General features: G+C 40.9%; 2 protein-coding genes across 2 annotated transcripts; one reads left to right on the top strand and one right to left on the bottom strand.

Moving 5' to 3' along the window:
* Nucleotides 1-6,417: 6,417 nt before the first annotated feature.
* On the bottom strand, nucleotides 6,418-7,345 carry LOC134210064 (collagenase-like). The gene has a single exon (XM_062686091.1). It carries the CDS (start codon nucleotides 7,310-7,312, stop codon nucleotides 6,539-6,541), a length of 774 nt encoding a protein of 257 aa, XP_062542075.1. The 5' UTR covers nucleotides 7,313-7,345; the 3' UTR covers nucleotides 6,418-6,538.
* A 248-nt stretch (nucleotides 7,346-7,593) lies between these two features.
* Nucleotides 7,594-8,606, top strand: LOC134210063 (collagenase-like). Its single transcript, XM_062686090.1, has one exon. It carries the CDS (start codon nucleotides 7,771-7,773, stop codon nucleotides 8,545-8,547), a length of 777 nt encoding a protein of 258 aa, XP_062542074.1. The 5' UTR covers nucleotides 7,594-7,770; the 3' UTR covers nucleotides 8,548-8,606.
* Nucleotides 8,607-12,644: the final 4,038 nt, after the last annotated feature.

Genomic DNA, 12,644 nt, shown 5'->3' with positions numbered 1-12,644 from the left:
CTCTCCCAGTGCAAGTGACCAGCGTTTTATTGAGATTTTGGAAAACTGGTTTGAGTCATTTATAGATCCTAGTAAATTAAATGTAATTGCTGGTGATTTTAATATCAATTGGTGTGACGATTCCAATTCGAATCATTTGAAAAGTTTAGCGGACTTTTTAATTTAAAACAAAAAGTAAATTCTTATACGCGTATTTCCCAGCACAGTAGAACTTTGATTGATCATGTGTATACAAATTTTGGTTCTGTAACTAGCGAAACGAGTAGTGATTTAAAAGTAACCGATCATGAAACGCTAGTCATTAACGTTACCGACAATAATAGTAATGATAGTAATTTAATGAAAATGAAGTGCTAGAGAAAATACTCTAAACAAGCAATTTCGGGTCTTGTCGAAAGAAACGTGGATTTTCAAGAAAATTCCGGTAATATAGATGAAAGATCAGCTGTTCTTACAAACGTTTTGAAATCCTGTACCAATCGATTAATAGAACAGAAGCTAGTAACTTTGCGTAATTCTAACAGCTGGTATAATTTAGATCTTTTACGCCTGAAACGTAAAAGAGATAAATTGTATAAAAAGTTTCGTAGAACTAATAGTGAAAATCATTGGAATAGGTATCAGGTAGCGCGGAACAAATATTCGCAATCTCTGACACGTACACGTTGCGAGTATATTCAGAGGAAAATTTATCAGCATCAAAACAACAGCAAAGAGTTATGGAAAATATTGAAATCATTATTAAAGCCTAGTAGTTGCAAGCCGCGGTCCATAACTTTTAATGGCACATTAGAGCAGTCAGAACAAGAAATTGTATCTAAATTCAGCGATTATTTCGTCAATAGTGTCTTATCCATTAACCGATCTATCGAGTTAGTGGATGAGCCTGATGAAATAAAACAGCCGATAAATATTAACTGTCGATTTGATTGTTTTCACCCTATTACTTTTGAAGAACTTAAAAACATTTGCTTTTCTTTAGGTAAAACGGCTGGAGTTGATAATGTTAATGCTAGAGTTATTCAAGATTGCTTTCATGTCATTGGACGCAACTTGCTGGACCTTATAAATGAATCGTTACAAACTGGGCACGTGCCGCATGTTTGGAAGGAATCACTAGTGATTCCAATACAAAAAGTTGCTGGAACGATTAAAGCCGAAGAGTTTCGTCCCATCAACATGTTGCACACATTAGAAAAAAAATTAGAACTCGTAGTTAAAGGCCAGCTAATTACATATTTAAATATAAACTTGTTAATACCGGAACAATCAGGTTACAGAGAAGGTCATTCCTGTGAAACTGCATTGAACTTGGTATTATCTAAATGAAAAGAAAATATGGAGCGTAAAGATACTATTCTAGCTGTGTTTTTGGATCTCAAACGCGCTTTTGAGACAATTTCTCGGCCCTTGTTGTTGAAAACTGTTGAGCGCTTTGGAATTTCGGGTTCTGCATACAAATGGATTGAAAGCTATTGGTCTGACAAATCCCAACGGACTGCTTTCAATGATTATGTGTCGTGTCCCGTGGAGAATGACCTTGGTGTACCACAGGGAAGTGTATTAAGGCCCCTTGTGTTCATTATGTACATTAATGACATGCGACGGGTCTTACGTTATTGTGATATTAATTTGTTTGCTGATAATACTGTAATATTCATTGCAGCTCAAAATCTGGAGGAAGCGATTGAGCACTTGAATGAAGATTTGCATTCTTTAAGTAGATGGTTGAAGTACAAACAGTTAAAATTGAATATTAGTAAAACAAAGTATATGGTTATTTCGCGAAATCGTTCAATTGATAATGTCTCGGTGAAAATTGATGACGAGACTCTTGATCGCGTACGGGAAATTAAATATCTTGTCGTGATTATTGATGTTAAATTGAAATTTGACCAACATATTGACAATGTCATCAAGAAAATATCCAAGAAGTATGGAATCCTATGTTGACTGAAAAACGAATTAAATACAGCAAGTATAATACAATTGTACAAATCAATCATCTCTCCTCACTTGGACTTTTGCCCTTCCATTTTGTTTTTAGCAAATCAAACACAAATATCAAGATTGCAGCGCTTGCAAAATAAGATTATGCGTTTGATTTTAAGATGTAACAGATTCACTTCCTCATCTTTTTTGTTGGATGCATTGCATTGCCTCTCGGTGAAGCAAAGCATTGTGCATTTAACAATGGTTTACATTTTTAAAGTAGTAAATGGTTTGCTGCCTCGATACTTGTGTGATCGAATTGAAAGAGGAAGTGACATTCATTGATATAACACTAGAAACGCGGAAGATGTAAGAACACCTAACTTTTTGCATGGAGTTTCACAAAATTCTTTGTTTTTTAAAGGTATCAATGATTTCAATTCGATGCCTACACATATCAAACGTGCAACGACATTATCACAATTCAAGAGACTTTGTGTTTCACACGTAAAAGCTATATTTTAAGCAGCTACTTAGTTGACTTTTTAAAAATCATTAATTATTGTATCTTGACGAAATTTGACCTACGGATAATATGTTTGGACAATTGTGTTTTTCAATTATTGAGGCACTAATAAACTATTTTGTTCGCCTCGATGATGATGATGGATTTTATATTTGTAATTTGACCTTTTTCTTGTGTAGTCTACAAAAGTTTGAGTCTCGCGCGCGTAAAGCAGATATGAATGATTTTTAAATTTATGTTCAGACTTGCGCTTTTTCAGCTGTTTCAATGATTCTGCGGATTAGTAATAGGCTATTTAGTAGAGTTTGGTTTCCGCGGTTGATACCGAAACTTTTGATATCGACGGAGCGGTAACACAAGTTTTGATTTTGTTGACAACGACATAGTTTATTAGATTATTATTGATGCTTTCGAGTGGCTAACGTTACACATGTAATAACATGAAACGCGATTCTTGGTGGAACTTTTGAAATCTGTGCGAGAGGTATCACAAGTTTTGCATTTTTATGCACTCGAAGCGTCACTACTGATACTTATGAGAATCTGTAGATGAAATAAACAGTTTTTTTACATTTAATATTTTTGCTGGATAGTAATGGAAAGTTAAGAAATTTATATCTGTGATGGTAATCAGATCGTTTTTGTTTTGTTTTGCAAATCTGATTAAATTGTTGAAAAATTAAATTCAATTAATTATCTTAAAGATAAATCGCCTAGCTCAAACCTTTGTAGGGGTATGTGGCGGGACCATCATCATCATCAAATAAGCTACGAAGGACCTCCGTCGACCTTCGCAACTTATATACATATAACTTCTATGTATACTTCTATGTATAACTTCTATGTATACTTAGTACACGAGAAAGGCAAAAATGAGCAATTTTTCAAATTCATGTGTCTTACAAAATGGCGAGTTTGGGCAGAATTTTATTCATGGTCCTCAAAGCTAAAGAGTTCAACATTGTAGTGCATGATGTTTTACTGCGGGGTACCAAACTGTTATGTTCGTTAAATATTGCGTAAAATATGCTTTTACAAAACTACTAGAAACTAAATTCTAGACGAAGCTATTATTACATTATCAATCCTATTGTATAGATCTGTTTAAGAGCTTTGTAACCATATATAAATATGTGAGTTTTGAGACATAGATATGGAAAGGTGGCTGTTTTCCTAAAAAAAAAAACGTAAAAATGTCATTTCTAGGAGGGGCCAGTGGGAACGCCCTCCACTCCGCCCTGAAAAATCTAAAAAAATAAAACAGCGCTGATTATAAAAATATAACTTATAAGCTGTGTATTCATCACATTTTACAAGCCCAAAACGAAAATTGGCCTTTTAATAGTTTTGACCACTCCTTTATATGGGGCTGTCCTATTGTGGACTGGTGAAAATCCAAGTAATTGGGAAATTTCAGTTTTATTCTCAACCAGTGATTTATCATCATTGGGAAGACCTTTCAGGGCGACTTTGAACAATCGCTCAGTATTGTCGTTGTATGTGAAGAATTTAGGCCGCTGAAGAAGACGTTTGCGATCGTCAAAGGATCCCGGCAAAACGCTGCAGTCACCCTTTCTGGCAATCTGAAATGAAACCTTGATCCCCTGAAGGTTACTCAAAATCTCATTCCTAAAGCCAGAAAACTCGATAACAGATACCACAATTGGCGGAATCCTTTGGTTCAGTCAAAGTTAATTGTCTATTTTCGGGGATCAAACCACCCGACTTGGACGTTAATTTACAATGTTATGAAAACTCATATGTGAATATGTACATTATGTGGAAGATGTTGATGTTGAAAAATGTATTGGAGGTAACCACTTTCCCTTCGATGGGACTCGATGTCATTTCTCGATGTAGGTTCGAGTCCCATCGAAGGGAAATTGGTTACCCCCAATACATTTTCAAATCAACATCTTCCACATAATGTACATATTCACATATGAGGTAATCCTTTGTTTTTTCGCATGGATCGAATCACCTGGGCTAGAGGTAGATTCGATTTGCTCAATTTCGTCTTGAATCAAATCGAACTGATTGCTCAGTTCGATAGGAGAAGAATTATTTTCAATGTTAGAGTTAGAAGGAATATCTAAGTGGAGAATTCAGAGACTCCACCTTCCTCTTGTTTTTATTAATGCTCATTGCTGAGCGTGGAGACGTGACCTTCTAAGAAGTTTTGTCCCAGAATGGTGTCCCTGCAGGATTACCATCGCTTGTCGGAATTTTACTTCAGCAAATGGGTCCAACGCAAAACAAAGGCACTGGTCCAAGCAAAGATCGTAACGGGATCAGTATTTACAAATAGCGCTGAGAAGCACTGTTTAATTTAAAAAACTTCCTTTAGCAAAGAGAGAAAAGAACCCCACAGCACGAAAGCACGATGCGGTCTGACGGCACTACGTTTATTCCGTACATCAAGAAGGCTTCGTTTCCATTTTCGGCCGACGCAGATATGGTCGTTTTGATTTTCTGTTAAGTCGCCACGGGAGACCCACGTGACCTTGTGAACCGGTCGATGAGGGAATAGCGATCCCCCGATTACCATGTCGTTATTACCACAGAATTCTGCGAACAGCTCTCCGTTTTCGCTCATTTCTCCGAGACCATGGCATCCCATAATGCGCTCATGGTTCGAGTTGTCGGATCCGGTCTTCGCATTGAAATCGCCCAAACAGATCTTTATATCACCCTTTGGAATTATATCTAGGACGGCATTGAAGTTCTCTTTGTCTTTGGCTGTAGAAGTTCTCTTTGTCTTGCAGTTCGGCAGCATCGGTTGGCGCATAACATTGGATAATAGTAAGGTTTTGGATTCGTGTTCTAAATCTGGCAAAGATTATCCATTCACTTATAGATTCCAACTTCATAAACGCAGAGTGTGCCTGGGCGCTTAGTAGGAAGCCAGCTCCGCGATGCCGGGGAGCGTGTTCACCTCGTAAACCAGAGTATAGCAGAACTTGTCCCGACGGCGTTCTGTGTTCTCCAAAATTTGGCCAACGGACTTCACTCAGTCCCAGAATCTCAAGCTTCATGCGGCGTGCCTCATTGACAAGACAATATCGACTAGATAAATGCGATCCTTTTGACCTTTTCCTTTTCGAGAGCTTTGAACGCGGTCCTATCGACCCGCTTCCCGCGCAGGAGCGGCTACCTCAATACCATACCCTGTTATGAACTAGCCTTGCATAAGAGGTAAAATACCAAAAAAATAATACGAACAATTAATATGCAGAATAAATAATTTGTGATGCGTTTGGTATTGTAATAACAGAGTATATTATGCCTGAAGTATTGTGCATATTAATTTTTGGTATTTTTCCTCTTATGCAAGGCTGATTTATAACAGAGTATGGTATCAGTAACAGAATGAGGTATTATTGAGGTAATTTCCCCTGATCGTTAAGCGACTCGCAGATACTGTGTATACTATTCTGCAACATTTTAATCATCTCCAACATTATTTTTTATTCTTCTCTAAGTTTTGTGATGCTGTCGTGAAATAAATTCAAAACCTGTCAGGATCGCCAAGGTGGAGATATAGCGAAAAGAAACTTGACGTTTAGGTACTGATCGAGGCGAGGTGTCATATCGACAACTTGGATGATTGTTTGGACTCTCTCGATGAATGTACACACTCAAGTAATCCATTCCATGTTCAGTAAACTTCATAATGTTAGCTAGTAATAAGCTAGTACCATACATATGCTAGACAAGTGCTTTACCTACTAAGCCACGAAGCTCCGTCGTCCTCCATAGCTTAGCGGGTAATGATGAGCCCGAAGAGTCAACACCAGGCACAAGCCGAACTCTTTCAATTCATTTTCCGAACTCTTTGAACTAAATCTTTCACATGTTGTGCAATTACACAACTCGACTTAACATAGTATATTCTTTAATTTTACAAACATCTAATAATACATTAAATAAAATAAAATCTAGTAATAATTTAAACAGGATACGACATATTTGTTTTGCTTTATTTTATATTTAATACAAAACAATATATTTTATTTTACAAACTTTATATTCAATTCAAATCATAGCAAATTAGTGAGGTAGTTTAAAATACACACTCCATTACAATCCAGTTTTTTGCTTTACCCAATCTACAAAGGATGTCACTCTAGCGAAAGCTCCCGGCAAGCCACGTTCACATCCGCTGGCATGGCCGAAGCTCACCACTCCCACCTGGACGAAGCTGCCTTCCAAAACCAACGGACCACCAGAATCTCCGTTGCACGGAGACTGCTTCTCACTGCCTTGGGCGCACAAAGTTGTCTTCCTGATCACCAACGGATTGTAGGTCTTCATACATTTGCTGTTCGTTATGACCGTCAACGGGGCATACTGCAGCTTTTGTGCAACACTTCCTCCATTCTGTTGTAGGCCCCATCCACTGACGACAACCCTACGATCGGCGTAAGAGTCACTTCCGCTTGGTAACTTCACTGGTTGGATACGCTCGTTCAACTGTACCGGTTCCGGAAGTCTAACCACTGCAACATCATTTGCCGCAAATAAAGGATTGTATTTCTCGTGACGGTAGTATTCCGTGGCGGTAAGAATGATACGGCCATCTTCGGAAACGTTATCCAGATCAACTGCCCCAAGAGTAACCTCGAAAGAAGTCGCTCCCTGTGTACAGTGCCCGGCCGTAAGGACCCACTGTTCACTCAGCAAGCTGCCACCGCAGAGAGCACGACCCTGCGGAAGCTGAATTTTCAACAGTGCCTGGTACGGAAACTGCCCATTAGAAGCCGTTGAGCCGTTCACAATCCGAGTTTTATCTGCCGACGGAAATGAGGCGGTCAGTGCCACCAGCCCGACCAGAACAAGTGTTGTTGCAAGCATTATGTAAGATTAATACTGTGGATCAAAAGTCCGCTGATTTGCTTTTATAGTCGGATAATTCTTAAATAGTTTACATAATGGAAGTGTTCCTTCCGCAACGAGTAGCATAGATGTTTAACGGGCACCAGGTTAACGGAGTGTACTTAAAAATCGATAAGCCTCAAGTGTTTACCTTTCAATGACTTCAGGCAAGTCGAGTGTCGAGACAGGTATTTATCTCATCGATTACGTTTCATGCGACTAAGTCTATTTGAGGGGGATTCCTCAACTGCACACGAGAGAAATAAATGTTATTACAAAAATAGATTGATTTTATTACCTAACCCAAAAGAGAATAATATTTAGAATAGTACTATCTCAAGTGCAACTTTGTAAAGAATTAATGGATTAAAATCAATTCAGGAACCTTGACCATATAAAAGAGCGAATGCTCCTGCTTCACAAACATTCACAACAAAATGATCGTACTAACGGTACTATTCGCAACTCTGCTAGCTGTTTCTTCAGCATTACCATCGCCAAAAGATGGACGAGTAGTCAACGGACAAACGGCTACCCTGGGACAGTTCCCATTTCAAGTGCTGCTGAAGGTCAATTTTGTACCGGGTGGGAGTGCTCTCTGCGGTGGTAGTTTACTGAGTGATCAATGGGTTCTGACGGCAGGTCACTGTACGGAAGGAGCATCCTCTTTTGAAGTTCACCTGGGAGCAGTTGATTTCGACAACAAGGAAGATGATGGTCGCGTTGTTCTGACCGCAACGGAATACTACCGCCACGAAAATTATGATCCTCTATTCGCCACTAATGACGTGGCCGTGGTCAAGCTACCCCAACCGGTGGAATTCAACGACCGTGTCCAGCCCGTGAAGCTGCCAAAGGGAAGTGACAGCTTCTCTGACCGTAAAGCTGTTGTGAGTGGGTGGGGTCTTCAGAAAAATGGAGGAAAGGTAGCCGAGAAGCTGCAATACGCCCCTTTGACGGTGATCAGCAATGACGAGTGTTCAAAGACATTCAGTGCGTTGGTGATCAAACCGTCCACCCTTTGCGCCGAGGGAGAACATGCCGAATCACCGTGCAACGGAGACTCTGGTGGTCCACTAGTTTTGGAGGGAGGTAACGTGCAAGTAGGAGTTGTCAGTTTTGGCCATGCGGAAGGATGCGAACTTGGATACCCCGTAGCGTTCGCTCGGCTGACGTCTTTCGTCGATTGGGTGAAGGAGAAAACTGGACTGTAAACCAATTGACGGAGTAAACGATTTCTATATGGGAAAATGATCTAGAGTTGACAAATGAAATACATATACCTTTTTTGATTAATTTCATCTTGAATTTTTTTTTTCTGACGTTTTAAATCATAATAGGGTTTCTTACCCCATTCCCGGCCTAACATGCATACGACTGCATTATTTAATTGATATTTATGACAGGAAGCAACTTTTCCTGAATTTCGTGGGCCGTGCAATACTGCAAAGGGGTTCACTTCTGCTTAAAAATAGCTTTTCTTGGTGAACATCGTTTGAAACAGCTTTAATTTGATTTAAATTAACGATGTGCTGCACTCATTTCAGTCAAAGCGATTGCATATCCGGCCCACTTCCAGTGTTTCCGGCCTAAGCAAAATTTCGCTCAATCTCTCAACAGTTTACTCTCATTCTCTCTCGGGACGGTAGAAAATGCGACGTAAACAAAAATATTCACGTTCAACGCCGACATGATGCCAGATGGTATTATTCATAATAATTTTTATTAGGTTGGAAAGATATATTCACTCATCCAAATTACTTCCAAACGCTTAAAAACTATATTTTTTTCACTTTTTGAAATCGAAAGAATTATAAATAACATGATAGCGTCAACGTATTAGATAATTTTCGTATGAACGATGAAGGATTTTTTTTTCATACTTTGGCAGCACGGTGCGGCTAGAAGTTCTTATGCCGAGGTGAATTTTTGTTCGGTTCGAGGATACATTTTTAAATGTATTCTTATATGTTTATATTAGTTCTAGTGAAACGAACAAATAGAAAAGATTAAAGTGCGTGAGTTTAGAATTAGTGTGTGGTGATTAACAGCTTCAAGCAATGATTGTATCGAGAACTGTGACGATTTTCAGGTAGGTGTTTATATGAAAATACCGTTTTGTAAAAGTGGGGAGATTCACTCCGGCTCAGTGGTGTAGCAACGGAGAGTGAATGTTCGGAATCTACATTTTTATTTTCTATAATTGGATCAATTAGGAGTGAAATAAATGGTTGGAAAATATTGAGTATTGTGCGAAATAAATCGGAGACTTTTTAAAATTATCAATCATAAACCTACGGCTTCCAAAAAGTATAAATCCTTAGTTTTCTGTGCAGTGAGCCGGGAATCGGGTCCATAGGCCCAAGTAGTGATTTACCCTACTTGATTTACAGTTCGTGTTTGAGTGATAAAACGGCCTACTTTTCCATACCAATGAAATGGGTGCTTTAATGACCATTATGCAAGTCAAATGGGTTCTTCCACTATGTCCCCAGCCGCGGTGTCAACCCAATTTTGTCTTCTGAGTATTGGTATTTCACTAACGTCTCAAATACAGGCATATGAGATGTTGTAAATCTCCAAATTGTCCTAGAGTTTAAATCAAATGGTCTATCGAATCAACCAAAGCCTACATGATGTCCTAAGCCGTAGTATCAACTCAATTATGTTCTCTGAGTATTTGTCTTTCTCTTGTCAGTCTCTAAACAAGACATATGAGGTGTTGTAAGATCTCTAAATTGTCCTGGAGTTTGAATCAAATGGTCTACCGAATCAACCAAGACTTCCATGATGTCCCGAGCCGCGGTAACAACTCAATTATTTTACAATGTTGTGAAAACTCATATGTGAATATGCATTATGTGGAAGATATTGATTTGAAAAATGTATTGGAGGTAACCACTTTCTCGTCGATGGGACTCGAACCCACGACCCTACGGTACGCTAGGCTGGTGCTTTAACCAACTAAGCTACGAAGGACCTCCGTCGGCCGCAATCTAGCGGCTACTGAATGAGCTCGAAATTCCAAAATTGGACGCAAAGTCAAATAACTCTCAATCCATTTGTCAAGCCAACACTTCCACATATGTATAGTACACGTTCACATTAGAGGAGAGTGAGTATTCAGAATGTCCGGCGGCTACACACATTCTTGACAAATGGATTGAGAGTGATTTGACTATGCGTCCAATTTGGGAATTTTGAGCTCATTCAGTAGCCGCTAGGTTGAGAAGGCCGACGGAGGTCCTTCGTAGCTTAGTTGGTTAAAGCAGGGAATTTGTCCAAGAGCTTGATGACCGCTCACCATGGCCACTGTGAGTTAGGGGGCCTGGCTAGGATGTGGTGGGGTTTGACAGTGGGCTCTGTTGATCCTCTATAAAAAGCTGCATGTGTCTGCAAGCAGGCCCTATCAAAGCGACAAAGCCCAACAGGAGTGCCAACAGGCACATCAGGATTCATACCAGTAAGATCCTGATTATGGTATACTGGTCACGGCAAACGACTTTGGACGATTCTCGGTTTATGGATAGGATTAGACGTATATGGGCGTCGAGCTATTCTGTTTCCTTAGTAAAAAAAATGACATCTTTTTAAAATGGCATACAGGCTAATGGTTCGTCTGCCACCGTCCCGGTAAAAAAACCTGGCAGACCTCCGATAACGCTCAAATCCTGTCACCTGGTGGATAGTAGGTTCAGATGCACCATTCCTGATTTACGCCGATCCGGCTCTGAACACGGTGTTATAAGGCACCGGAGTAAGCCTTTGCATGGTTTACCTCACTGTTTTCAAAGGCACCCATGGAATCACAAAAGGCGACTATCTACAACAGGTAGAGATAATGGCCCGGAGGGGGGACCCTTTTAACATGGAGACAACTTCTACAAACAACGAAGGAGCAGGCGGGGCGAACGTTTTCGCAAAGAGTGGGAAGCTGCAGCGATCTCCAGTGATGTCGCAGGCAGCAGTAGCGAGTACCAGTAGTTGGGTTGGCAGGCCAACAGGAGCTAGGATCCGAGAATAGGGTGTCCATCCAAAAATCGGAAAGTAGTGCTCAACTTGGGAGGTCCAACCTGATGGAGGTGCGGAAGCGAGTCAACGAGCTTTATGACTTCGTGAAGGACAAGCACAATGTTCACACGAAGATCAAGCTTCTAGTGACGAGCATCAAGTCCGCCGTTAAAGCAGCCGAACACGAACAGATCGCGCTGAAAAAGAGAGCCGAAGCAGCTGAAAAGGTGCTGAAAGAAGCTGCGGAGCATACAGCAGTTGAGACACAGCAAGCATCTAAGAGTCCCCGAATCACTTGCAGGGAGAAGCGAGGAAGGGATTTGCCTGGAGAGCAGGAAGGCACGAAAAAGCAATGGAACGTGCAAGACTTTGCCAGCGTGCTGAAGGAACACGTCAAGGATGGGGAGTGGCAAACCGTGGAAAGCCAGCGGGAGAAGAGGAAGAAGCAGAGGGAAAATGTGGAAAAGAGGAAGGAACAGAAGAAAAAACAGAAACGTTGTTCTCCTCGGGAGACAGTTAAAGGTGATGCCCTGATCGTAGAAGCGAGCGATAAAACGTCGTACGCAGCGATCCTGAAGAAGGTGAGAGAGGACCCGGAGCTAAGAGACTTGGGTGAGAAAGTGGTGAGAACTAGGCGTACCCAGAGGGGGAGTTGCTGATCGAGCTGAAGAAAGATCCCACCATCAAGAGCTCCGCCTTCCGGAAACTCATTGCCAATTCATTGGGCAGTGACGGTAACAAGAGCTCTAACGCAGGAAGCAGTGGTCGAGTGCAGATACCTGGACAAGATCACGACGAAAGACCAACTGAGAGATGCCCTGGCCTCACAATGCAAGCTGAGGGAAGTGCAAATGACGATTCGACTGAGGAGAGCGTACGATGGCACACAAGTAGCAGCGATACGACTACCAGCAGAGGCTGCCAACAAAATTATGAAGGCGGGCAAGGTGAAAGTACTATGGTCCGTGTGCCAGGTTAGATTTTCCCCACGTTGCGTTGCTTTAAATGCATGGCGTTTGGCCACCAGGCGCGAAGCTGCAAAGGCCCGGACAGATCCAGTTTATGTGGGAAATGTGGTGAAAAAGGACACGTTGCCAGGGACTGCACGAAGCAACCAAGATGCCTGCTCTGCAAACCGGAGGACGGAAACGACCATATGACGGGTGGCTTCCAATGCTCTGCCTACAAGAAGGCGATGGCGGGTCGAGATTAATGGAGATCATCCAGTTAAATCTCAATCATTGCGATACCGCACAGCAGCTGTTGTGGCAGTCGACAACAGAAGCAATGTGGCTATTAT

This window comes from Armigeres subalbatus, chromosome 2, assembly GCF_024139115.2.
Source record: "Armigeres subalbatus isolate Guangzhou_Male chromosome 2, GZ_Asu_2, whole genome shotgun sequence".
NCBI lineage: Eukaryota > Metazoa > Arthropoda > Insecta > Diptera > Culicidae > Armigeres > Armigeres subalbatus.
Note: the sequence above shows the minus strand (reverse complement) of the source record. Positions and strands in the feature narration are given on the sequence as shown.

Bases quoted from the DNA above. Each gene is read 5' to 3' on its own strand.
- LOC134210063 (XM_062686090.1), top strand. From the start codon at position 7,771: ATGATCGTACTAACGGTACTATTCGCAACTCTGCTAGCTGTTTCTTCA.
- LOC134210064 (XM_062686091.1), bottom strand. From the start codon at position 7,312: ATGCTTGCAACAACACTTGTTCTGGTCGGGCTGGTGGCACTGACCGCC.